Below are 23,695 nucleotides of genomic sequence, written 5' to 3'. Positions count from 1 at the left end.
TAACTTAATGGAGCCATAATAATGTCAACAAGTTCATCTCTAGATTTAGTCCTGTAGGAGACCAAAAATAAACATTGGAAAAAATTCCCTGCAAGTATGTCCCACTGCATAGATAAATAATGAAGACATGTTCTAATACTGAACCATAAAGTTGACCTACACGCTAAAAATTGATGAAAGAAGATTATAGAGGTGTCATCATTCCTTGTGTAGATATTCTTGGCAGACACGCACACTGTTTATGTCAACACTGTCCTCTGTGTAGGAATGAATAGCTGCATAGATGAAAGTCGCCAGTGGCCAGAATAAACCTTACAACTCTCTGCTTCAGCTACCATGCAATCTCTGGCTTGAACAGCAGACTATTGATATTGCAGGAAAATACATAGGAGCACCACCCTCTGGCAGTGAATGGTATTGCTGGAACAGGATTTCTGTCAAATATATTCTAATGAGACTGTTGTGTCTCTAGTGTTTCTTAGTAGACCACTCTATCATTTTTGTTACTTGATTATTTACTCGCATATGGAAAGCCACATACAATTATACAAACATATTCTAGAAAAGAGTACAGTTTGTAATGTAACTGTATTTTAAAGAAATACATTGAAACCCAGAAATTAATATTCAGATTCACCCTTTCTTCATTCTTCTTGTTTCCCCCCCTTCTGTCTGTCTCTGCTGTGGTATATGGATCACCCCTCACACCACACTGATTTCCAACCTGCACCTTCATACTGCTCCTCTTCTTCTGCTTCAACCCACTCCATAATTCCTCCACCCAGAGTACAACGCCCGCATCCGGGGCATCTCCAATAGCATGTCCTTCCAGTCTGAACATCATCGTTCCTATTCCTTCTCTGGTTTGTCACCCTCACGATCCTCCATTTCTCCCTCTGTCCTCCACTCCCTTCTTTTCTCTTTCTACATCTCTGTCATCTTATTTTGCATTCTGCCTGGTTCTTTTTTTTTATCTGGAATAATTAAAAGGTCAATAGCTGAATGTATGCAGAAAAATACAATAAACCTTTAAAGTATCTTGTCAGAATTATTATTAGGAGTAAGATTTTGTTTTTGACATTATTATTAGGATCCCAGCACAAGATCATCATAAATATCACATTTTGGAGTATAACTTCTAAACCATACTGTATATCACAGTTTATTTTAGTTTTATAGTACTGTAATCCTTAGGTCAAGCGGAACAAAAATTCTATATGATTTCATGACCGTCTAGAAGTGTTTCACCATATTGGATTTTGGCAAAACTTTTGGTACCTATTTTTCTGGCCCTTTTGCACCGAACTGAATTAAAATGGTGTACGAAGATTCTCTGGAGTCTCAATATCAATAATTATCAAATACGTGTTGCTTTTGATTACTTAACAATTTTTGATTACAACTATACATTTTGAATGCAACCAGCTATTACCATAAATTTACAAATACTCTATGTAAGGACCGAATCTGGGGAGGTTTCAGTCATCACAAACTAGCCACTAGAGGCCAATGAATGATGTAGGGCATGAGCTATTTTAATAAAACAGCTGTAATTCTTGAAATAATCCTTAATCTAATGACACTGATATTTGAAGAGTTAAAATTGCCAAAAAGTTAAAGTTGCACCCTTCTCACACATGATCTGCATTTGCTTGAAGAACCTAACATAACACTTTTCCATGTTCTTTAGGATCACATTCACGTGCAGTAACCCCAGATGAAGCCATGCCAACTATACGCCGACGAACCACAAGTGAAAGCCAGTACCTCAGCAGCCAAAATGACAGTGCAGCCCACAGAGTGTGCTCTCCATTGAAACCTGTATCTCCAGACTTTGCCAACACAATTGCAATGAACCCAGGAGAACAACCTAAGGAGGTATATAATAATGGATGAATTGTGGAGATATGTGTTTCACTTTATCATTTCATTTAACATTGTAATGTTTTAAATAAGCTATTGTGTAGTGTTTTTACTTCTCTTAGTTGTACATTGTACTTTAATATTTTGTCATCCTGTATGTTTCCCTTTCAGAAAACAGTGCATAGCTACAGGGAGGCCTTTGAGCAGATGGAATCAGCTCCTTTTGGTCCTACCCGCAGTAGTGGTGGTATGTATCATATCTTTCCTATATCGTCCACAACCTTACTACAGACGAAGCTAGTGAATAAGACTTCAAGTCAAGTCTGCTTTATTGTCAATTCTTCCACATGTACGGCACATACATACAGAGAATTGAAATTGCGTTACTCTCAGACCCTTGGTGCATACAGTTAACATTTAAGACACTGATAGTAGACGTTCAAATACAGGTAAATACAGTTTAAACATATGTACATACAACTATGCAGATATACAAATGAGGACACTGAAGAAAAACAAAGAAAGAGAAGGCACATGGCAGATAGAGTGCAAACCAGTTAAATAAAACAAAACTGTGCAGATATATGTGTATATGTATAGAGTGTATATATATATATATATATATATATATAGTGCAAGAGGAGCTTATCAGTCTGAGGACATTGTAGAAAAAAGAGATAAATAAAGTGGCATAAGGCACATGGCAGAATAGATAGTGCAAACCAGTTAAATAAAAGAAAACTGTGCAGATATATGTGTAGAGCAAGAAGAGCTTATCAGTCTGTTAAAGTGACAAGAGAACAGTCTTTTTATCAAACTATCCGAAGAGGTAGTTTGCAGTCAATGCTGGATGAGGTAGTGATCAGTCCAATGCTGCACAAGTGACAGGTGCTGGTCACAGTTTTTAAGTGGGTGGGGAAGGTGGAAGGGTCCTGGGGATGTGGGGAGCTGGGGGGGGGGGGGGGGGGTCGTAGTATCAGTGTTCAGTGTTGCATGGGGTAAAAGAGGGGAGGGGGGGGCAAGGACGGGAGGGAGTTCAGCTTCCTGACAGCCTGATGTATGAAGCTGTCCTTCAGTCTGTTGGTCCTCGCCTGGAGACTCCGCAGTCTCCTCCCTGATGGCAGCAGACTGAAGAAGCTGTGTGTCGGGTGGGTGGGATCACCTGCAATGCGGAGGGCTTTGCGGGTGAGACGGGGGCTGTAAATGTCCTGGAGGGAGGGGAGAGAGACACCAACGATCTTCTCAGCTGCTCTCACTATGCATTGAAGTGACTTGCGGCAGAATGCGTTGCAAGCGCCATACCACACAGTGATGCAGCTAGTCAGGATGCTCTCGATGGTGCCTCTGTAGAAGGTGCACATGATGGGGGCCGGGGCTCTGGCTCTTCTAAGTTTGCGGAGGAAGTAGAGACGCTGCTGTGCTTTCTTGGCCAGTGCTAGAGTGTTGTTATTCCAGGAGAGTTCCTCTGTGATGTGCACACCTAGGAACTTGGTGCTGCTCACTCTCTCCACAGTCGCACCGTTGATGGTCAGAGGGGCATGCTGAGTGTGTACTCTCCTGAAGTCAACAACAATCTCCTTCGTCTTCTCCACATTCAGAGAGAGATTGTTGTCACTGCACCACCTGGCCAGGTGGCTCACCTCGCTCCTGTAGTTTGTCTCATCTCTGTTGCTAATGAGACCCACCACAGTCGTGTCATCCGCAAACTTAATGAAAAGGTTGGAGTTGTGTGACGGTGTGCAGTCGTGTGTCAGCAGAGTGAAGAGGAGGGGGCTCAGCACACATCCTTGGGGGGCCCCAGTGTTCAGTGTGATGGTGCTGGATGTGTTAATGCCGACCCGTACTGCCTGAGTCAGGAAGTCCAACAGCCAGTTGCATAGAGAGGTGTTGAGCCCCAGCTGGACCAGTTTGTGAGTGAGCTGTTGAGGGATGATTGTGTTGAATGCTGAACTGAAGTCTATGAACAGCATCCTGACATATGTGTCTTTTTTATCCAGATGTGTGAGGGCTGGGTGGAGGGCAGTGGCGATGGCATCATCGGTCGAGCGGTTGGACCTATATGCAAACTGGAAGGAGTCCAGGGAGGGGGGGAGGGCAGACTTGATGTGGTGCATGACTAGCCGTTCAAAGCACTTCGTGAGAACAGGAGTGAGTGCTATTGGACGGTAGTCATTGAAGCAGGATGGAGATGACTTCTTCGGGATTGGAATGATGGTGGTAGCTTTGAAGCATGTGGGGACAACGGCCTGATTTAACGAGATGTTGAAAATGTCTGTGAAGACATCAGTGAGTTCCACTGCACAGTCTCTCACTGCACAGTGTGTTCGGACGTTGACGTAATTATGTACGCTGATGACACGGTGATCTTCACTTCTGGGGAAAACGAGCTGGAGGTTGCTGACAAATTATCAAAAGAGATGCAAAAAGTTGCAGAATGGTTGCAGACGTCCTGTCTGACTTTAAACGTAGATAAAACGGTTTCAATGTTTTTTTCAAATAAACGTAAATTACAACTAACTCAAGAAATTCAAGTTAATGGACAAAAAATTAAAAATGTAAATGAAACAAAATATTTAGGTCTGATACTTGATTCGAACCTTAGTTTTAAAAGTCACATAAAAAAACTTCGTAATAAATTGAAATTTAATTTGATGAACTATAAACATATCAGAAATTCATTAACTATGGAAGCCTCAAATATATATCTTAATACTATGATTGTCCCACATCTTCTGTATTGCATGTCTAGTTGGTCTCAGGCGTGTAAAACATCGTTAAAATTACTTGAATCATTATATAAAAGGGCCATAAAAATTCATGATAAAAAGCCTCGCCAGTACCATCATTGTAAAATACAAAGTAAATACAACATATTGAGTTTTGAAAACCTCATTAAATATAATCAAATTTCTGCTCTATTTAAAATTATCCATAACATCGCTGCTCCCCCTTTGAGAAAATTTGTCACACTAAATTCGGAGAAAATTTCTAGAGCCACACAGTCGACAGTCAGAGGAGAGTGCAGTGTTCCCAGACGTAGAACCACATATGGCCAACAAGCGTTCTCTTATAAAGCAGTGAGCCTTTGGAATACTCTTCCAAACGAAATTATTTCATGTACAAACTATAGTACTTTTACACGCCTGACCAAACAGTGGTTATTATTAAAGCAAACCTGTACACACTGAATGTCTGTGATATGAATGGTGTAAATTGTGAGTAAGTGAGTGATAGATTCCTGAAGTGGAGAGTATTTTTATGATGTGAGTGAAGTAATGCTTCCATGTATTATTTTGTATATATTTTATGAATTTGTGTAAGTATAATATCAACCTGTCCAGGGACTGCGGGTGGAAATTAGCATTTTTTGCTATAACCTGGCACATGACATCTCTTCTTTTTTAGACTAATGTTTTTTTTGTGCATTGTCCCTGATCAAATAAATAAATTCAATTCAATTCAATTCTCAGTACACGCCCAGGAATGTTGTCAGGACCCGGAGCTTTGCATGCATTGATCCTGCTGAGGGATCTCCTCACACTGTCTGGGGACAGTGTCATCACCTGGTCGCCGGGAGGAGGTGTAGGAGGTGTAGTCTTCTGTACAGTGGTGCTAATTTGTGCCTCAAAGCGAGCAAAGAAGGCATTCAGCTCATTCAGCAGGGGGATGGTGATGTCACAGGTCTGTGGTGGGGGCTTGTAGTCCGTAATGGTCTGTATCCCCTGCCACAGGCTCTGAGTGTCTCTGCTGTCGCTGAAACGATGGGCTATCCTCCTGGAGTACTGTCTCTTGGCCTCTCTGATGTCGCGGGAAAGGTTGGCCTTAGCTGTCTTTAGGCCCTCCTCATCTCCAGCTCTAAAGGCAGCGCTCCGAGCCTTCAGAAGTCTGTAGACCTCCCCTGTCATCCACGGCTTCTGGTTGGCCCTGACAGAGATGGACTTTGTGACCGTTACATCATCAATGCACTTGGTGATGTAGGCAGTGACAGTCTCTGAGTACTCCTGGAGGTCTGTAGTGTTGTTGTATGTGGCAGCCTGTTTAAACATATTCCAGTCAGTGGTGTCAAAACAGTCTTGAAGTGCCTCTGACGACCCTTCCGGCCACACTTGTATCTGTTTGTGTGTTGGTTTGATGGCTTTAACGAGCGGTCTGTATGCAGGCATTAGCATGACAGTGATGTGGTCTGAGGCTCCGAGGTGGGGGAGGGGCAGGGCCTTGTAAACTCCTCTCTTGGTGGTGTAAACAAAGACCAGATTATTTTTCCCCTTGTTGGAAAGTCTATGTGTTGATGTATTTTTGGGAACACACTCTTTAAGTCTGCGTGGTTGAAATCCCCAGCCAGGATGAGAAAAGCACCTGGATGGGCTGTCTGCTGCTCACTGGTGTGCTGGTACAGATCATTTAGTGCCTCACTCCTGTTGTTGTTGTTGTTGGAGCTGGGAGGGATGTATACAGCAACGAGCAGTATGCTGTATATTCCCTTGGTAGATAGAACGGCCGGCACTTAATAATCATAAACTCCACCAAGGGTGAGCAGTGTTTGCAGACCACAACAGCGTCGCGGCACCATGCATCATTGATGTAAACACAAAAGCTGTATGGCGCAGTCCGGTACGCTGTTGTTAAGCCATGTTTCCGTAAACACAAAAACACAACAGTCTCTTACAGTCCTCTGAGTAGAGCGAAGTAATCGGATGTAGTCCAGTTTATTGTCCAAAGAGCGTACGTTCGCCAGTACGATGGTGGGGATAGCTGGCTTGTGTGGGTTGGCCGCTAGCCTAGCTCGGATACCTCCGCGCTTACCCCTCTTCTGCTTTCTCTCATGCCGCTTGTAGCACCTCCGCTGTGGGCGAGATGCAGTAGTGGGGGTCGGTGATGGAGTAGGCTGTCGGAGCAGACCGAGGTCCCGCAGCTCTTCGGCGTGTGCTGAGTTTAACTCTAAAAATGTGATTCTGCCGACATCGAGCAGAAACTCACGACTGTATGCGGGCTTAAAGACAGGTAGACGTGACGAAGATGTACAAAAACATTGCGACTTACAAGACAAAAAACACGCAAACACTGTTCTGTCGGGAGAGAGAAAAGCCGCTGCGTCTGTGCGCGCCACCATGTTGCATCGCCATGTTGCATCGCCGCCACTTATATCTCTTATAGACTTACATTGACTTATATTTTCCATTTTTAGCACTTTTGTATTTCTATGCATGACTTGTGTTTTTCTTGTGGCTCCTGAGCAATAAAAACTAACAATGAAAGTATTTTTGTTTAAATAGGCCATTCTGGTCAGGCCGTTCTTTCTGCCACAGGAACGAAGCCACAGAACCCTACAGAAGCTCTAGTACAACAAAGCAGTTCAGGTGAGTACCTGTATGGTGCACTGTCCACTTATGTATATTTTCCATTTTTATTATCATTTAATAAATAGATTGCATGGTTTATTTATCATTACATGGCCAATAGTGTTCAGAAATATCCCCTGCCCCACCCCTTTCATCTATCAGTGCTAGTTTCTGTCACTGTCCTCCTGCTGTGCATTCCCACCACATTCACACATTCACGTTATTATTCTCTTCCCCTTTTAAAAAAACTGTCATTGCTCCTCTTTCTCTTTTTATGCCTGCTGCTGTCAGATTCTGATTCTAGTGATGAAATGGAAGGTAAGAGTATTTTTCAAATGACAGTGGAAACCCTTACACTGACATGCTTATTATCTCAATGAATGCTACATTCTCCTTCCTGCACACATTCACCCCTGTTAACACCTGAAAACCCTCTTGTTTATGTGAGTTTTATTGAAATTGTATTTCAGTATTATAGTGTCAACAATATTTTGCCAGAAGGCTCTGCTCTGTGACTCAAGAAGTTTTTTCCTATTTTAATTCAATGATAAATCAGGGTGGCTAAACCTGCTTCTGAAGATCTACGTTCCTGCAGAGCTCATGGTGCATTCAAGTCATGTCGGATAGATCATATTTACAACTTGAATGCACATGAATGCCACCACAAAGTGGTAATTATGAGTGGGAAACTCATTGTGTTGGGGTTGTGTCATATGCAGCATCTGTATTGACGATAAATTTGTTGAAATTAATGAAAAATTGAGCTTAAACTCTGCAGGACGTTAGCTCTCCAGGAAGAGTTGGATAGCCCGTAGGTAGACCAGTTTCAGGACCAGCAAGTGTTCAGAAAAAAACATAATCCTAATAATCAGCTCCTTCTGACATTGGTATTCTTGGCCATCATTTATACATTTAGTACGTCATGTGAAATGAAATGATACCCATCTTTCCGAGGTCAACCATATTGCCTGCCCTCCATTTTAAATTTAGTTGAAAACATACAGTTTTGAACTCATCCTAGATCTTTCATCACATCATACCCAAAATTTGTGTCATATAATGTTGAAGCAGTGATGGTCAAAGTCATTTACAGCTTTTTTGTATTTTTATTTATTTATTTATTTGTCTTGTAGAGCAACATGGTTTTGTGGCAACAGGAGTCAGAAGAGGGGGATTGATTTCTCCTTTGCAGCATCAATCTTCTGCTTTTGAAAGACCAGGTCCTCCAGCCCACACTTTCAACCCACCTCAACCAGTCAACAATGCTAGTTCTTATAGGTAACTGTTATCTGACCACTGTCCCTTTTTCAAATTCAAAATATATGTATGTGTCCTCATCTGTTTGGGTGAAATGTATCTGATTAATTTTATATACTCACGCTTTCTCCGTTTTATGTTGCACTTTCTAACAGTTTTGGAAGGCAGCCTGCCTTTGCATCATTTCCATCTGAGCCTGTCCGGGCTCCTCTATTCCCAGACACCTTTACTTACCTTAACCCTGATGAGGCCACTGTTAACATCGTGGGTGTTCATCACGTTCCAGGAAGCCCCAACACACTCCACCGTACAGTTGCCACCAATACACCTCCAAGCCCTGCCCTTCAACGTAGGCTTGGTGGTCCAAGTAGCCCTGCTTTGGGAAGACGTCTACCAACAGCCTATGGCGGCAGTGAACCAACCTCTCCCAATAGCCCTCTTTTGGGTCGCAGCGGCAAGTTCATCCCGCCAAGCCCTGTGCTAGACCGCCAACACTCACCTGCCGCAGTTGCCTCTAGTCCAGATCACAAAGTCCCACCTAGGGTTCAGGCCACCTCAAATGAGAGACATGGAGCAGAGTCCAGGCAAAGCACCACTTCTTTGGTTCAGCCTGGACCTGCAACACCATCATTTCCCCTAGAGCAATCCTGTAGCCCCTCATTGTTCTTGCCCCTGGACGTAACAGCAGGATCCATTGCAGAGAATTCTAGAAGTGTTCCAACAGACAGCATAGAAAGTAGGAAAACTCCCACTCCTACACAAGGACCTGCGTTCGCCTCAATATATGGTAACATAAGAACTGCAGATAGAAATCTTGAAAATAAAATGACTAAATGAAACAGATGTGTGTACTCCTTTGATCAACTATTCAGCAAACCATTTGTTCTTTTTCAGCAGATGGACCTCCAGATATAAGAATAAATATCAAATTTGTTCAAGATACATCCAAATTTTGGTACAAACCAGAAATCTCCAGGGAACAAGGTAAGAGATTTGATGCCAGTTTTCACTCTCGGTTTTCACTGAATCTGTGTAGAGTGAAGCCAAACCCATTTATCATAGGGCAGGTCGTATCAAGACACTATTTTGAACATTAATGTAGTTGCAGTGTTTTGCCTTAGTAGCGATGTATCAATGACTAGTGATGCATTTACTCTTGTATATGTTCCAGCAATTTGTATTCTTAAAGATCGTGAACCAGGAGCATTTGTCATTCGAGATAGTAACTCTTTCAGAGGAGCATATGGCTTGGCCATGAAAGTAGCCTCTCCCCCGCCAACGGTGCAGCAGAACAAGAAAGGTAATATAACTACATACAGTGCCCTCCAAAAGTATTGGAACAGTAAAGTCAAAATTGCTCTGTTGGCTGTGGAGTCAAGACATTTACAAATAGGATTAAAAGATTAATATGAGACAAAACTACAGAATTTCATGTTTTATTATTGGGTGATTCAACACATAGATGTTTTACCAGCTAGGAAGTTCAGCACTTTTAGAGTTTCATCCCCCTATCTGATGTGAGCATAAGTATTGGAACAGTTGCCTCACAGGTCTTTCTAAGTGATCAGCTGTGTCGTGTTGCATTAATTCTTCATATATTAAAAGCAGGGAATGTGTTGTATCAGTTAAATCCATTACTTCTGCATTCTGAATCTTGCATTCGGTGATGACACATACAAACCAGGATGAAGATGAGGGAGCTGACTTTGAGAGAAAAGCAAGTAATTTGGATGCTAAACGAAAAGAGGAAGTCAATTAGAGCTACAGCAAAAACAAAGGGCACGGAGAAACCACCAGTAACCAACAACTACCTGATCGGCTGAGAAAACAACAGTAGTTGATGACAGACAAATCATAAAAGCTGTGAAAATGAACCCTAAAAGATGTGTCTGTAAAATCACCAAAGCTTCCAGAAAGCTTGGGTGATGATCTGACAATCTACTGTCCTCAGGAGAATTTTACACAGAATTAGAGATGCTACACAGCAAGATGCAAACCTCTGACCAGCACCAAAAATAGAAAGGCAAGATTAGAGTTTGCAAAAAAGCACAAAGGTGAGGAAGAAGAGTTTTGGAACTGTGTTTATGGACCGATGAGACAAAGATGAACCTTTATCTAAGTGATGGGAAAGCAAAAATGTGGAGAAAAAAAGGGAACTGCAAATGATCCCAAGCATACAGCATCATCTGTAAAGCAGGGCGGAGGTAGTGTCATAGCATGGGCATACATGCCTGCCTCTGGAACAGGCCCTCTCAACTTTACTGATGACTTAATGTATGCTGACAGTAGCAGAATGAATTTGGAAGGGTACAAAACCATCTTGCCTACTAATATTCAAGAAAATGCCACCAGATTCATTGGGAAGTGCTTCATATTGCATCAGGACAATAACCCAAAATACCCTGCCAGTTCAGTCAAGGAATTTATAAAGGGCAAATAAATGGAAAGCCTTAGATTGCCCAAGTCAATCTCCAGATTTAAATCCGATTGAACATGAATTTCACCAGCTGAAGAGGAGAGTAATTGCAGAAACTCCCCAAAACAAGCAACAATTGGAACTGGCTGCATTAAAGGCTGGGAAAAGTATTTCAAAGGATGAAACCAAGAGTCTGGTGATGTCTATGGGTCACAGACTCACTGCTGTGTTTGTGTGCAAGGGATCTGCAACTAAATAATAGCTTTAAATCTTTTATATCTGCCTTATGTTTAACTGCCCCAATATTTATGCTCACATCAATGAGTGGGATGGACTCTAAAAGTGGTGTTCTTTTTATTTGCTAAAACGCCTCGGTTACGTATGTAACCCTCGTTCCCTGAAGGAGGGAACGGAGACGTCATGTCGGATGACCAACGAAATTGGGATCTCGCCAGAGAGACCAATCCACTTCGAGTGTAACTAAACGAGCCAATGGACATTGGCATGCGATCATTGCATCCGCATTAATTCATGCTTTCGCTGAGGAGCCGAGCCGGTGACCCGGCAACTCAGCGGTGGTACAGCAACTGTGGCGATGGGACGTGACGTCTCCGTTCCCTCCTTCAGGGAACAAGGGTTACATACGTAACCGAGACGTCCCCTTTCAGTCGGTCACTCCGAGTCACGTAGGATGACCGACGAAATTGGGATCCCTACCAAAGCGCCACAGAAGCTGCCCCTTCCAGTGCCCTGTGTAGGCCTCCTGATCCTTCCTATAAGGCAGACGATAGGACTGGGCTCTACACAGAGAAGTTCAACTACTCTTGTTCCTTGAGCAACCCACCAGTAGGACTTGGATAACACTGGGAAGCGTGCCCTTCCGCTTGGAAGAGGCACACTGCGGAGTCACCTCCTCCCAGAGGGGGTTAAGTGACATTTAGACATGTGAAGTAACCCCGTAGGGCCCTAAAGCACATGGAAGTCTCTGAGATGGCTTAGGCTACATCATTAGAGATGGCAGAACATGGTCTGCCAGGGGAAACACGGCTCTAATAAGCATACCGTGGGATACACATATGGGATCCCGACAGGGTCTCTCACAAGGGCATTAGCCTCACACCAGATTTCAAGAATTCATTGGCTGAAAGGCCTGGCGGAGTGCTGGAGTACTCAACAGGGTTACCTGGTTAAGGAACTCTCTGGAGAATTAGGCGTGAGGATGCCGCAAGCCGACTCTGAGCCAGGCCTCTCAGTGCCACTACCCATTTGAGGTGAGAACACAGGAGGAAACCGGTTCGACACGTAGGCTATAAAACCTAGCGAACGTGTTGGGAGTCGCCCAACCCGCAGCTCTACAGATGTCTGCTAGCGAGGCACCACGAGCCAGCGCCCAGGACGATGCGACACCCCTAGTGGAGTGAGCACGCAACCTGAGCGGGCAGGGCACACCTTGTGCTTCATAGGCCAAGGTGATGGCATCCACTATCCAGTGAGCCATCCTCTGCTTGGAGACAGCCTACCCCTTCTGCTGTCCTCCGTAAAAGACAAAGAGCTGTTCTGAGGTCCTAAAGCTCTAAGTTCTATCCACGTACTGTCGCAGTGCGCGTACAGGACAGAGCAAAGCTAGGGCTGGGTCTACCTCCTCCAGGGGCAGCGCTTGCAAGTTCACTACCTGGTCCCTGAAGGGAGTGGTAGGAACCTTGGGCACATAGCCGGGCCGGGGCCTCAGTGTTGCACTGGAGTCAGCCGGCCCAAACTCAAGGCACGATTCGTCGACCGAAAATGCCTGCAGGTCCCCCACCCTCTTGATCGAGGCCAACACAGTCAGGAGTAGGGTTTTCATAGAGAGAAACTCGTCTGACTGCAAAGGCTCAAAGGGGGCAGTTTGTAGGGCTCTTAGCACCAATGCCAAATCCCAAGAAGGTAGGGAGGGAGGCCTGGGAGGGTCTAACCTCCTGGCCCCCCTAAGAAACCTGACAACCAGATCGTGCTTCCCCACCAACCTCCCCTCCACGGGGTCGTGGTGAGCGTAAATGGCAGCAACATAAACCTTAAGGGTGGAGGGGGACAGCCTACGCTCCAACCCCTGTTGCAAAAAGGAAAGCACAGCTCTGATCGAACATCTCCGGGGGTCCTCATGGTGAGAGGAACACCAATCGACGAACAGGTTCCACTTCAGAGCATAGGCCCGTCTTGTGGACGGTGCACGTGCTGAAGCGATAGTGAGTGCTACCTCCTGGGGTAGGTCACCTAGAACCTCCACATCCCATCCAGGGACCATACGTTCAGTTTCCACAGGTCCGGACTGTGTGCCAGTGCATCTGTGCCGAGCGTTGCCTCGGTTAGGGAGTAGAACCGCTGGCAGTGGGTGGTTTCCGGAGATGCAAACAGGTCTACCTGAGCAACTCCGAACCGACTCCAAATCAGCTGGACCACCTGGGGATGGAGTCTCCACTCCCCTGGAAGTGCTGCTCGAGACAGCTCGTCGGCTGCCCGATTGAACACTCCTGGGATGTGGATGGCACGAAGGGACCTCAGATGCTTCTGACTCCAGAGAAGGAGGTGGCAGGCGAGTTGTGACATGCGACGGGAGCGTAAACCGCCTTGCCGGTTGATATATGCAATGGTCGCAGTGTTGTCCGTACGGACCAGAACGTCCTTGCCCTGAAGGCGCCCTCTGACGCGGCTCAAGGGAAGGTGTACTGCCAGCAGCTCGAGGCAATTGATATGCCAACGCAGTTGGGGACCCGTCCAAATCCCTGACACTGCGTGCCCATTGTACGTGGCTCCCCAGTCGGTGGCCGAGGCATCTGTGAATACCACAGCATGCCTGGATACCTGCTCCAGGGGCACTCCTGCCCGAAGGAACGAGGGATCTGACCACGGGCTGAAGGTTTTGCGGCAGGCCGGTGTAATCTGAACCCGGTGACTACTGCGTTTCCACGCCCACCTCGGGATTCGGCAATGGAACCAGTGCTGAAGCGGTCTCATATGGTGCAGACCGAGCTGAACTATGGCCGCAGCTACAGCCATATGCCCCAGGAGCCTCTGAAAGAGTTTCAGTGGGACCGCCGTCCTGCCTAATAAAGTTTTGAGGCAGTTCAGCACCGACTGAGCACATTCCTGGGTGAGGCATGCTGTCTGGTTGACCGAATCCAACTCCATGCCGAGAAAAGAGATCCTCTGCGTTGGCACGAGTTTGCTCTTTTCCCAATTGACCCAAAGGCCCAACTGGCTGAGGTGCCTGAGCATCAGGTCCCTGTGTGCGCACAACTGCTCTCGAGGCAACTATGAGCCAGTCATCGAGATAGTTGAGGATGCGCACACCCCGTTCTCTCAGGGGAACAAGGGCCGCCTCTGCGACTTTGGTGAAGACGCGAGGCGAAAGGGACAGCCCGAAGGGCAGGACCTTGTACTGATATGCCCGACCCTCGAACGCGAACCGCAGGAATGGCCTGTGTTGCAGGAGAATCAAGACATGAAAGTACGCGTCCTTCAGGTCGATCTCTGCAAACCAATTGTGAAGTGCACGGTTCAAAACTCGCAGATCCAAGATCAGTCGTAACCCACCGCTTTTCTTGGGCACAATGAAGTAAGGGCTGTAAAACCCCTGACCTCATATCGGCTGGAGGGACCGGCTCTATCGCGTCCTTCACCAACAGGACTGCGGTTTCCGCACGCAAGACAGGGGCATCGACGGCCTTGACTGAAGTGAACCGCATGCCCCTGAACTTGGGGGGACGCCGGGCGAACTGAATCGCGTAGCCGAGTCTGATGGTTCGCAGGAGCCACCGAGACGGACTGGGGAGCGCTAGCCAGGCTCCGAGAGACCGTGCCAGCGGGAGCAGCGGGGCCACCGACGTACCCGCGGAGGGGCAGCGAGGTGGAACACAGGGACCTGCCCTGGGGCCTGTGACGGCCTGGCCTGTGACAGCAGGGGGTGGGGTCTGGGTGTGTAGTGTAACACTCACCTGATTCCTCCTCGTGCGGGAGGAAACACAGGAACCCAGCTTGAGGCTTGTGACAGCCCGGCGTTTGACGACTTGAAGCGGGGACTCGAGTGCTACCACCCTTACCTGGTTCCACGAATGGGCAGGAGGGGTGCTCTTGGGCAACCACCCACTGCCTGGCGAGAGAGAAGGAGGGATGTCCATTGGCATCCTGCCTGCGACCGGCTCCACGACGCTGCCTGGTGGGCGGCTGCTGCGGCTGCGCGGGAGAGGGGCGGCCACAGGGGGGCGCCTACGGCGACGAGCCGGCTGAGGGGCTACAGCCAGGGTGGAAGCAGCAGGTTTCCTCCAGCGCATGATGTGTTTGATCGCCTCAGTCTGCTTCTGTGCTGCCGAGAACTGCTGGGCAAAGCTCTCGACAGCGTCACCGAAGAGGCCGGTCTGTGACATGGGAGCATTCAGGAACTGTACCTTCTCCTGCTCCTTCATGTCAGCGAGACACAGCCAGAGATGGCGCTCCTGGACCATTAGCGTGGACATCGTACGACCTAGAGACTGTGCGGTCACCTTCGTCGCTCGAAGCGTGAGGTCCGTCGCAGCACACAGCTCATGTAGAACCGCCAAGTCGTGACCACCCTCGTGCAGGTCTTTCAGGGCTTTGGCCTGGTGGACCTGCAGTAACGCCATGGCGAGGAGGGCAGAAGCCGCCTCCCCACAGGCTCCATAATCACTGCCAGTTAGACCTGACGAATACTTACAGGCCCGTGAGGGGAGACACGGGTCACCTCGCAGGGTGGTAGCGGCTGTTGGACATAGTTGCATGGCCACAGACCTCTCCACTGAGGGGATGTCCGCGTACCCCAAAGCGGCCCCACCATCGAGGGTGGTGAGGGAGGAGGAGCCATAAGATTTGTTCCGGGCAGTAAAAGGTGCCTTCCACGATCTTGTAAGCTCCTCATGCACTTCCGGGAAAAATGGCACCCCCCCAGAAACCACTATTCCAACCTTGAAGGATCGGGACGCGGTGGAGGATTCCACACGAGCCTGACATTCTCGGCGGCCCGGGAAAGCATAGCCGTCATCTCTGAGTCTGGCTCAGACACCGCTACCACACCCGAAGGGGGCAACGCAGCCGAGTCATCGTCCCCGGAGAGAGAGGGCTCGCCCTCCGATGCAGCGATCGACATCTGGTCATCAGAGGGGGCACCGAACCCAGCCCAGCATGCTCCTTCGGCAGCTCCACCGGCTGCGGAGTGCTTGAGGGGTGAGGAGCTCCACTTGGGGAAGCCCTCACCGTGATCCTCAAATCACCTCTGACTCCACCCGACGCAGCTTCACCCCGGGTGCCAGGACGAACGCTGGATCGCGGCAGAGGCAGAGGAACTCCGCCATGTTCGACATAACGGAGTCTATTAAGCAACTCTGAGATGGTCATGTCCCCACAAGAAGAACACGAACCATCCACGAAAGCTTCCTCAGCGTGCTGAATGCCCAGACACGTGAGGCAGCAATCGTGACCGTCCTGAGGTGCCAGGAAACGACCACACCCAGAAACTCTTAGTGCTGTTCTGCTCTTAGTGCTGAAGCACGCAGGGGAGCTGGCCACCGCACACTCTTAGTGTGGCTGTCAGCCGGAAGACGATCTTTTTTCCTCCCGTCCGACGTGACCACCACTGCTGCGCCGTAACGCCCGCACACCGTTCAGAACACTCTCTGAGTGACGTGACTCGGAGTGACCGACCGTGTGTTGAAACGGCTAATAATAAAATGTGACAATCTGTTGTTTTGTCTCATATTCATCTTTTAATCATATTTGCAAATGTCTTGACTCCACATCCAACAGAGCAATTTTGTCTTTACTCTTCCAATACTTATGGAGGGCACTGTACATTGTGCTAATCATCACTGAACAGAACTTCATCCTCATTTATATTTTATTCTTACTTTGAAGTTGGAGACATTACAAATGAGTTGGTACGACACTTCTTGATTGAAACCAGTGCCAAGGGCGTGAGACTCAAGGGTTGCCCCAATGAGCCCTACTTTGGTAAAAACTAATTTCCAGTGGTGATGCTTTTATGATATTCTGTCTGCTGTGTATAGTACTGACTTAAATTGGTGCCCTTTGAATAGTAGTCTGCAGTCTACCACACATTAGCCTGTGTGTGTACTATAACTTGTCCTTTGTGCATGTATGTTTAAGGGTGTCTGTCGGCTCTCGTATATCAACACGCCATCACACCTCTTGCTCTTCCATGCAAGCTTATGATCCCTACAAGAGGTGAGAAAGCTATTATCACCCAATCCCTGTATCCCCTGCAATTGACCTCTTCTCAATAGGTGGCATTTTTGTTTGTATTCCCTAATCACTGACTGACCTGTACTTGTGTGACCATTTTGTGAACAGATCCAAATGAAGAGGCCTTGGAGCTAGCCACACCAACAAGTTCAACCATGGATTTATTAAAGCAGGGAGCAGGTGAGTGTTTCTTTCACTTCCCTTATTGCTCTTTGTAAATCTTATTTGTCTCCTAATTTCTTGTCCATTTTCTACCACTTCAGGACCTCCTAAACCTACTGAAGATTTTTATGGTAAATATGGCACATTATCTCCTAGCCGGCATTTGTGTTACTGTTTGCATGCTGATTTTATATTAACTACTGGCTATGAAAATCAACTCCTCACCATGTGCACCTGAAACCAATCCTTAAAATAAGGTGATAGCAGCCGACTTGCCTCAAATAATAGCTATGATGTCATAGCTATTATTTATTATTGTTTTTCATGTCATTCCTTTTACGTGGGACTGTTTTGGTGTTGTTTGAGATGTAACCACTATTTAACACTTATTTTATCTCTTTCTCCCAGCATGTAATGTTTTGTACATAAACTCCGTGGACATGGAATCTCTGACTGGTCCTCAGGCTGTGGCCAAAGCCATCACTGAAACGCTTGCTGACAGATCCTCTCCTACGGCAACCACTGTCCACTTCAAAGTGTCCACACAGGGCATCACACTTACTGACAATCAGAGGAAGTAAGTGGATTTAATATGATTCAACTGTTAAAGGAACAGTTCACCCAAAAGAGCCAGGACATCTCCGATTGTATTCATCTAAAAGAAGAAAGTCATATACACCTATGGCTTGAGGGTGTGTAAATCATGAAGTAATTTTCATTTTTGGGAGAACTGTCCCTTTAGGTTAGGGGTCACCAAACTTGATTCTGGAGGGCCTGTGTCCTGCCGAGTTTAGCTCCAACTTGCCTCAGCACACCTCCCTGGAAGTTTCAAGTATGCCTAGTAAGACATAGGCTGTATCCGAAATTGCCCCCTATACCCTCATTCACTATTCCCTACATTAGTCCACTCATATAGTTCACTTGAAGGAGTGAATGAAAACGAGTGAGTGAATTCGGACACTGAATGCACCGGAAGAACTGCCGCTTTTGCATAGTTTGCTTCCTGTTAAATAATCATTTGAAACGGGCAGCTCTAATAGTAAGATTGAAGGATTTATCTAGAACTCAATCACGGAAATTATGTATAAACCCTAATAGTCAATTTACAATTAATTTTGTACCTTTGTTGTATTCCACTGTATTACGCCGTGGACGAGTGCTTCTAAAATCAATGAATGGATGATTCAGCTGTGGGCGCCATCTTCTGGTGAGACGTGGGAATTGACTCGGCGCGCGACTCTCGCAGTGCATTCTGGGGATTCTCTAGCCGTTGAGTGTACATCGGTTGTACACTCGTTTTTGCGGTGCATTGTGGGATTGAATGAGTGCACTCGAGAACATCCACTAAGGTTTCGAACACCACTTAAAATGGCCGTCCCCTCAAATAGTGCACTATTTGAGGGTATAGGGGGCGATTTCGGATACAGCCATTGATTAGCCGCTTCAGGTGTGTTAGATTAGGGTTGGAGCTAAACTCTGCAGGACACCGGCCCAACAGGACCATGTCTGGTGTCCTCTGCTTTAGGTGCTGTCTTGAATCAAGCTTCTGTGATCTTGGAATAACCAAACCTCATTTTCCTTGTAGGATTTTTTTCCGTCGTCATTACCCAATCAACATGATCACTTACTGCAATTTGGACCCACAAGACAGAAAGTAAGTATTTTGTTTAAGTAATTTAGTTTACTCATCTGCATGATCCATATACTACGTTGCATCGTTTCGGAAATATAGTTTTACATTCAATTCATTAAGAGCTTCATATCCCATTGTTTTCACAGGTGGAATAAAGCAGAGGGTGGTGTAGCAAAGTGAGTATACCACATTAAATCAATGACAATACTTTTGTTAAATACTCAGAAAAAATGACTAATAAGACTTTACTCTGGTTTATAATGCAGAATTTTTGGGTTTGTCGCGCGAAAACAAGGAAGCACGACTGACAATGTGACTCATCTGTTTGCTGAGCTGGAACCAGACCAGCCTGCTTCAACCATTATCCATTTTGTCTCCAAAGTCATGCTGAACACCCAGAAACCTTGAGTGATCATCTAGCAACCATCTTGGTTTCTCCATGAATCTGAATTTTCTCACCAAAGAGGATCTGGTTATACTTATCTCATTTTCCCAGAGTGGATTATTCTTTTTACGTACATTATTACTTTCTTTTTGTTGAATAACTCTTACTCTTTCTTCTTTGTGAAGATTTGAAAATGATACTGTTTTTTGAGTGAAGATCATGCTGAAAAAAGCAGATTAAGAATATGTCAGGGTTAAAGTACTGTAGTAAGTGTAAATGACAGGGATAAAGGTCATCACTTTGTCCTTCTTTATCAGGAGGCAGGACTTTACAATAAAAAATATTAATAATATTTAGAGAAAATGCCGATATTGTGATTGAATAACCAAAGGTAGAGTTCAGAAAAAAATTATGTCTGACAATTATTTTATTTTTATTTTGTAAAAAAGAAAAAAAGATAAGATCAGACAATTCAAAAACTCTAAATTCTTCTTTCTGTTTTCTCCTGTATGTATGAAGTATGTAAAAGTATGAAGAAGCCATTTTGCATGTTTGCTTGCAAGAATCACAAGAATAAGGACATTAGTTCGCTCTGCTGTTACTCAGAAAAGCATTTTACAGAACTTAGCTTTTCACTTTAAACAACAGACCAAATCTGTTGAAATAAATGGAAAAAAAATGTGGTTCAAAAAATGGCAGAAAATCACCTTGCCAAATTGATCACCACATAAAGACTTGCTACACTTGCCTGCGGACATGGAAATAGCAACTACACTGCAGTCACTGGAAACTTTATGCTGAGATTCTATATCCATATGCATAGTAAAGAACACTGGCTCTACCCACAAATGTCCTGGCTGTGGTAGTAGATGTTTAGCTTTTTCTGAACTGTGCTCAACATCCCATTCACAGCTTTGCCCCAGTCAGTGACAATTATAAGACAAATTTTGTTGCATACTGTTTGAGTGCATGGGTATATACATTTTGTACTTGTCTTTAAAATGTATTATGACAAACCATGACATTTAATGAATATTTATTTTTGTTGCAGTATTACTCATGGCTAACTAATATTTAAAAATAGTGTATAGTCTACAGAAAAAAAAACGACTTAAAAGTTCAAAAGAAATTATTTTAGCTAAAATAACAAAATCAGGTTTTGAGAAGCTCTTGATGTAAAATGTATGTTACAGTTTTTGTCTTTATTTGAATGTGTGTTCACTGTGTCACTGTGTTAGGTGATTTATAATGAAAAGGCATGAATGTGGAAGAAACTGAAAAAAAAATATTTTAGATTAAAAAAAAACAATTAATATATGTATAGAAATTTACCATGAGTGCTGCCATTATGTGTGTGATTAAAATAGCTCCTGGATTGATATGGATTGCTATTGGTCAAAGAGAGGTCATTTATTTGCTTTTTTCTGTGGAAATGTAAAAGAGGCAATGTAACGATATGTTTGCCAAAAGTATATAGAATTTCATGTAATGCACGTTCCATCCTGTCAATAGGTTGCTAAAGTAGGTTCATTCTCTGTTCACCATCATTAAGTGCTTTATAATCATAGATGGGGCAAAAGAGATTGAATATTTAGAAAATAATAATCTAAAGTAACTGACAGGATGAAAAGTGTTTTATTATAGATTTCTTTATAACAAGAGGCAATGGTTTTACACTTGAACTCTGAGTTAAGTAAGCCATTAGTAGAAAGTCAAAGCAGTTCACCTAAAATGTGTTAGCAGTGCAATATTTACTGTCAGGTTTTACTGTTTTTCAAACGTACGTTCTGGAGCTGTAACACGTTCCACTGTTTTAAGGAGAGCGATCATGGATGAAATGAGAGAAACGGTGGTGTTTATAGTCAATTTTGTCTATTTTCAAATGTCAAAAAGGAGCATTTGACAGACCATGTGCTGTTGAAAATAAAAAAGAAAAAAATCATAAAATGAACCATTTGGTAAATGGTGATCATCTTGAAATACATTAGATAGATATGTCCAGGATCTTGTGTTTAAGATCTCTTCAAGATTAATCGCTTTTTGTATTCCCCAATTGTAAGTCGCTTTGGATAAAAGCGTCTGCCAAATGACTAAATGTAAAATGTAAATGTTTAAGGTCAAGGTCAATGTCAAGGTCAAGGTCAACTTTATTATCCCTGAAGGGCAATTTGTTTCACAGCCAGCAGTAAACCATATGCAAACAACAAACAAGCACAGAGACAAAAACAATGGCTTCCATTAATATATACTAATATACATACAATTATTTGTAATTTAAAAAACCAATGGCAGCTGGTTTTTAAAAGAATTTTTAATACATAAAGGCAAATAATATCTGCAAGTATAAGGAAGCAACATAAAAATATTCTGCAAGGGATGGCATGGGATCATTCATAACTAACTCCTTCAAAGTCCTGGCCTTATACAAGTCATTCAAATTATTTGCTGTCATTCTGTGTTATTACAGTGATAATAATCAGTTTGTGGTGCTGTATGATTTTCTCAGCAGATGGCAGTGTTTCACATTAAGGACCACATTAAGCGACAAACATCAAAACACAGCATTAGATTCAGCAAAGGAGAACATTTTTAGTTCCACAGTGATCAATGCAGACTTAAACAACACAATATTTGCACCCACCGTCTAATTTAGACAGTTGTTACACCACAGACTGATTCAACAGCAGGTGACTTAATCAGAGCTTAAACAATGACTTCTCTCGAGTGCAAGGACAGCTATGAGAGTCAGATATGAGTGTGTAGATTCAAGTCAGATGAACAGATTTGTAAATAGCTCAAACTAAATTCCAAAAATATGATCTTTTGTGTTTTTTTTTTTGTTTGTTTGTTGGTTTTTTTTTTTCTTTATCATTTTCTGTTTACAGGCACAAAAAGATAGCTCAGATACCTGGATAAAAATCTGAATTTTAAAATTCATAATTCAGTCACTGATCTCTAAAGGCCCTGTATTTGTACTCACTGAAACTTTCCATGAAAAACATAATTTAGATATCTGAAAATAATTAATATAATTCATTTCTAATTATATTATTGGGGAATGGAACATGACCTAGTAGAGTGGCCAATAAAGTTCTTAATTCAGTAAATAATCAAATAAGTTGAGAGAGGGATTACTGATGACAATAAACAAAGTTCTCCATGCTTCTCCATTCTCTTGCTTGGGTCATTTCTATTCCAATCCTGTGCACATATAAATGTCCATATATGGTTTTCTGAGTCCGGTGTGGAAGATCATCACTGGCCAACCTGAACCCCATTCACCTTCAGGATCAACTGGACCTCAGTGATGCTCGTCCGAATAAGGGTATCGATTTTCCAACATCTACTTTAATAGTAAGCCTTTTCAGAAGGATGTCAGCTGTTAAAGCATAAAAAGGGTAATACATGATTTATTTGCCTTCCTGTCGAGATTAATTGTACAACAAGACATGTTAGACAAATACTGTTTGTTGATGGTAGTCCTATGTGGTTTAGTATTCATTGTCTCAAAGTGTGTGTCGGGAATTGTTTGCGTTCCTAATATACTATGCATATTGCTTTACTATTATATAATTTCAATGTCATTCATATTTAATTTTTTATTTTATTTAATTTTATTTATTTGTTAAATTTTAAGTAAATATAAAGTTATATCAACATTTTCTGTCAGGAGAATACCTTTTGTTATAATTTAAAGAGGTTATTTATAAGTCAAAATTGACAGGTCAAAGCAGTTTTCACAATTTTGGTAGGTGGTTATCAGTTAAGATAGTCCTGGGAAAAAAGAAAGAAAGAAAATGTGAAAAACATTCTCTCTTTCCCTCTCTCTCTCCCACTCTTTACCTTAAATAATGTTTAAAAGTGCATAAAGAAAGTTCTTAATGACTGCTTTTTGTAGTCATTAAGATACAAAAAGATACAAAATACATTTGTTATACATCATCTTGGTCATTTCTTACAAGTCGTTTGTCCCACAAATAATGTGTGCGAACAAGACACTATTCAAATACAAAAACAAAAGTTTTACTGTAAAAGCTAAAACACAGACTTTGTGTGTGACTCTATTTCTAGTAAACTATGATATTTCAGTCATTTTATTTTTAATATAAAAAGCTTTTTGTTCATCTTATCAAATTAAACTAGCACGTGCTGATTCAGATGAAACACATGTTGTCATTCAGAAGTTCCTACAACAAAATTATTTTTGTCCTCCTGTAAATATTTTATATTCAGACAAAACTTTCCTGCACCATAGACCCAAGAATGAGGTGTCAGTTTATGGCAGCTTATCGAGGAGAGGTGTGCTGTGACATTTTTACAAGACCGGGTGTATGATGTAAAATCAGCCCAAAAAATTGTTGAAATTGAAGAAAATTCTGAGTTCAGAATGT

At 43.8% G+C, this 23,695-nt stretch overlaps 1 protein-coding gene across 1 annotated transcript in view; it reads left to right on the top strand.

The window, feature by feature from the left end:
• The window catches only part of tns1a (tensin 1a), a 42,281-nt gene extending 21,057 nt beyond the window's left edge, over positions 1 to 21,224 (top strand). The window contains exons 14-30 of the mRNA XM_079376506.1: positions 786 to 863; positions 1,691 to 1,878; positions 2,035 to 2,110; positions 7,137 to 7,220; positions 7,494 to 7,520; positions 8,336 to 8,480; positions 8,615 to 9,246; positions 9,357 to 9,443; positions 9,631 to 9,759; positions 16,777 to 16,872; positions 17,029 to 17,106; positions 17,233 to 17,304; positions 17,388 to 17,417; positions 17,695 to 17,863; positions 18,872 to 18,940; positions 19,066 to 19,095; positions 19,186 to 21,224. Of these exons, the coding sequence (XP_079232632.1) occupies positions 786 to 863; positions 1,691 to 1,878; positions 2,035 to 2,110; positions 7,137 to 7,220; positions 7,494 to 7,520; positions 8,336 to 8,480; positions 8,615 to 9,246; positions 9,357 to 9,443; positions 9,631 to 9,759; positions 16,777 to 16,872; positions 17,029 to 17,106; positions 17,233 to 17,304; positions 17,388 to 17,417; positions 17,695 to 17,863; positions 18,872 to 18,940; positions 19,066 to 19,095; positions 19,186 to 19,327 (2,132 nt within the window). The 3' untranslated portion in view covers positions 19,328 to 21,224. The remainder of the gene's footprint in view (positions 1 to 785; positions 864 to 1,690; positions 1,879 to 2,034; positions 2,111 to 7,136; positions 7,221 to 7,493; positions 7,521 to 8,335; positions 8,481 to 8,614; positions 9,247 to 9,356; positions 9,444 to 9,630; positions 9,760 to 16,776; positions 16,873 to 17,028; positions 17,107 to 17,232; positions 17,305 to 17,387; positions 17,418 to 17,694; positions 17,864 to 18,871; positions 18,941 to 19,065; positions 19,096 to 19,185) is intronic.
• Positions 21,225 to 23,695: the final 2,471 nt, after the last annotated feature.

Source organism: Barbus barbus (genome assembly GCF_936440315.1).
Source record: "Barbus barbus genome assembly, chromosome: 25".
Lineage (NCBI taxonomy): Eukaryota > Metazoa > Chordata > Actinopteri > Cypriniformes > Cyprinidae > Barbus > Barbus barbus.
This window is presented reverse-complemented; position numbering and strand designations above follow the sequence as displayed.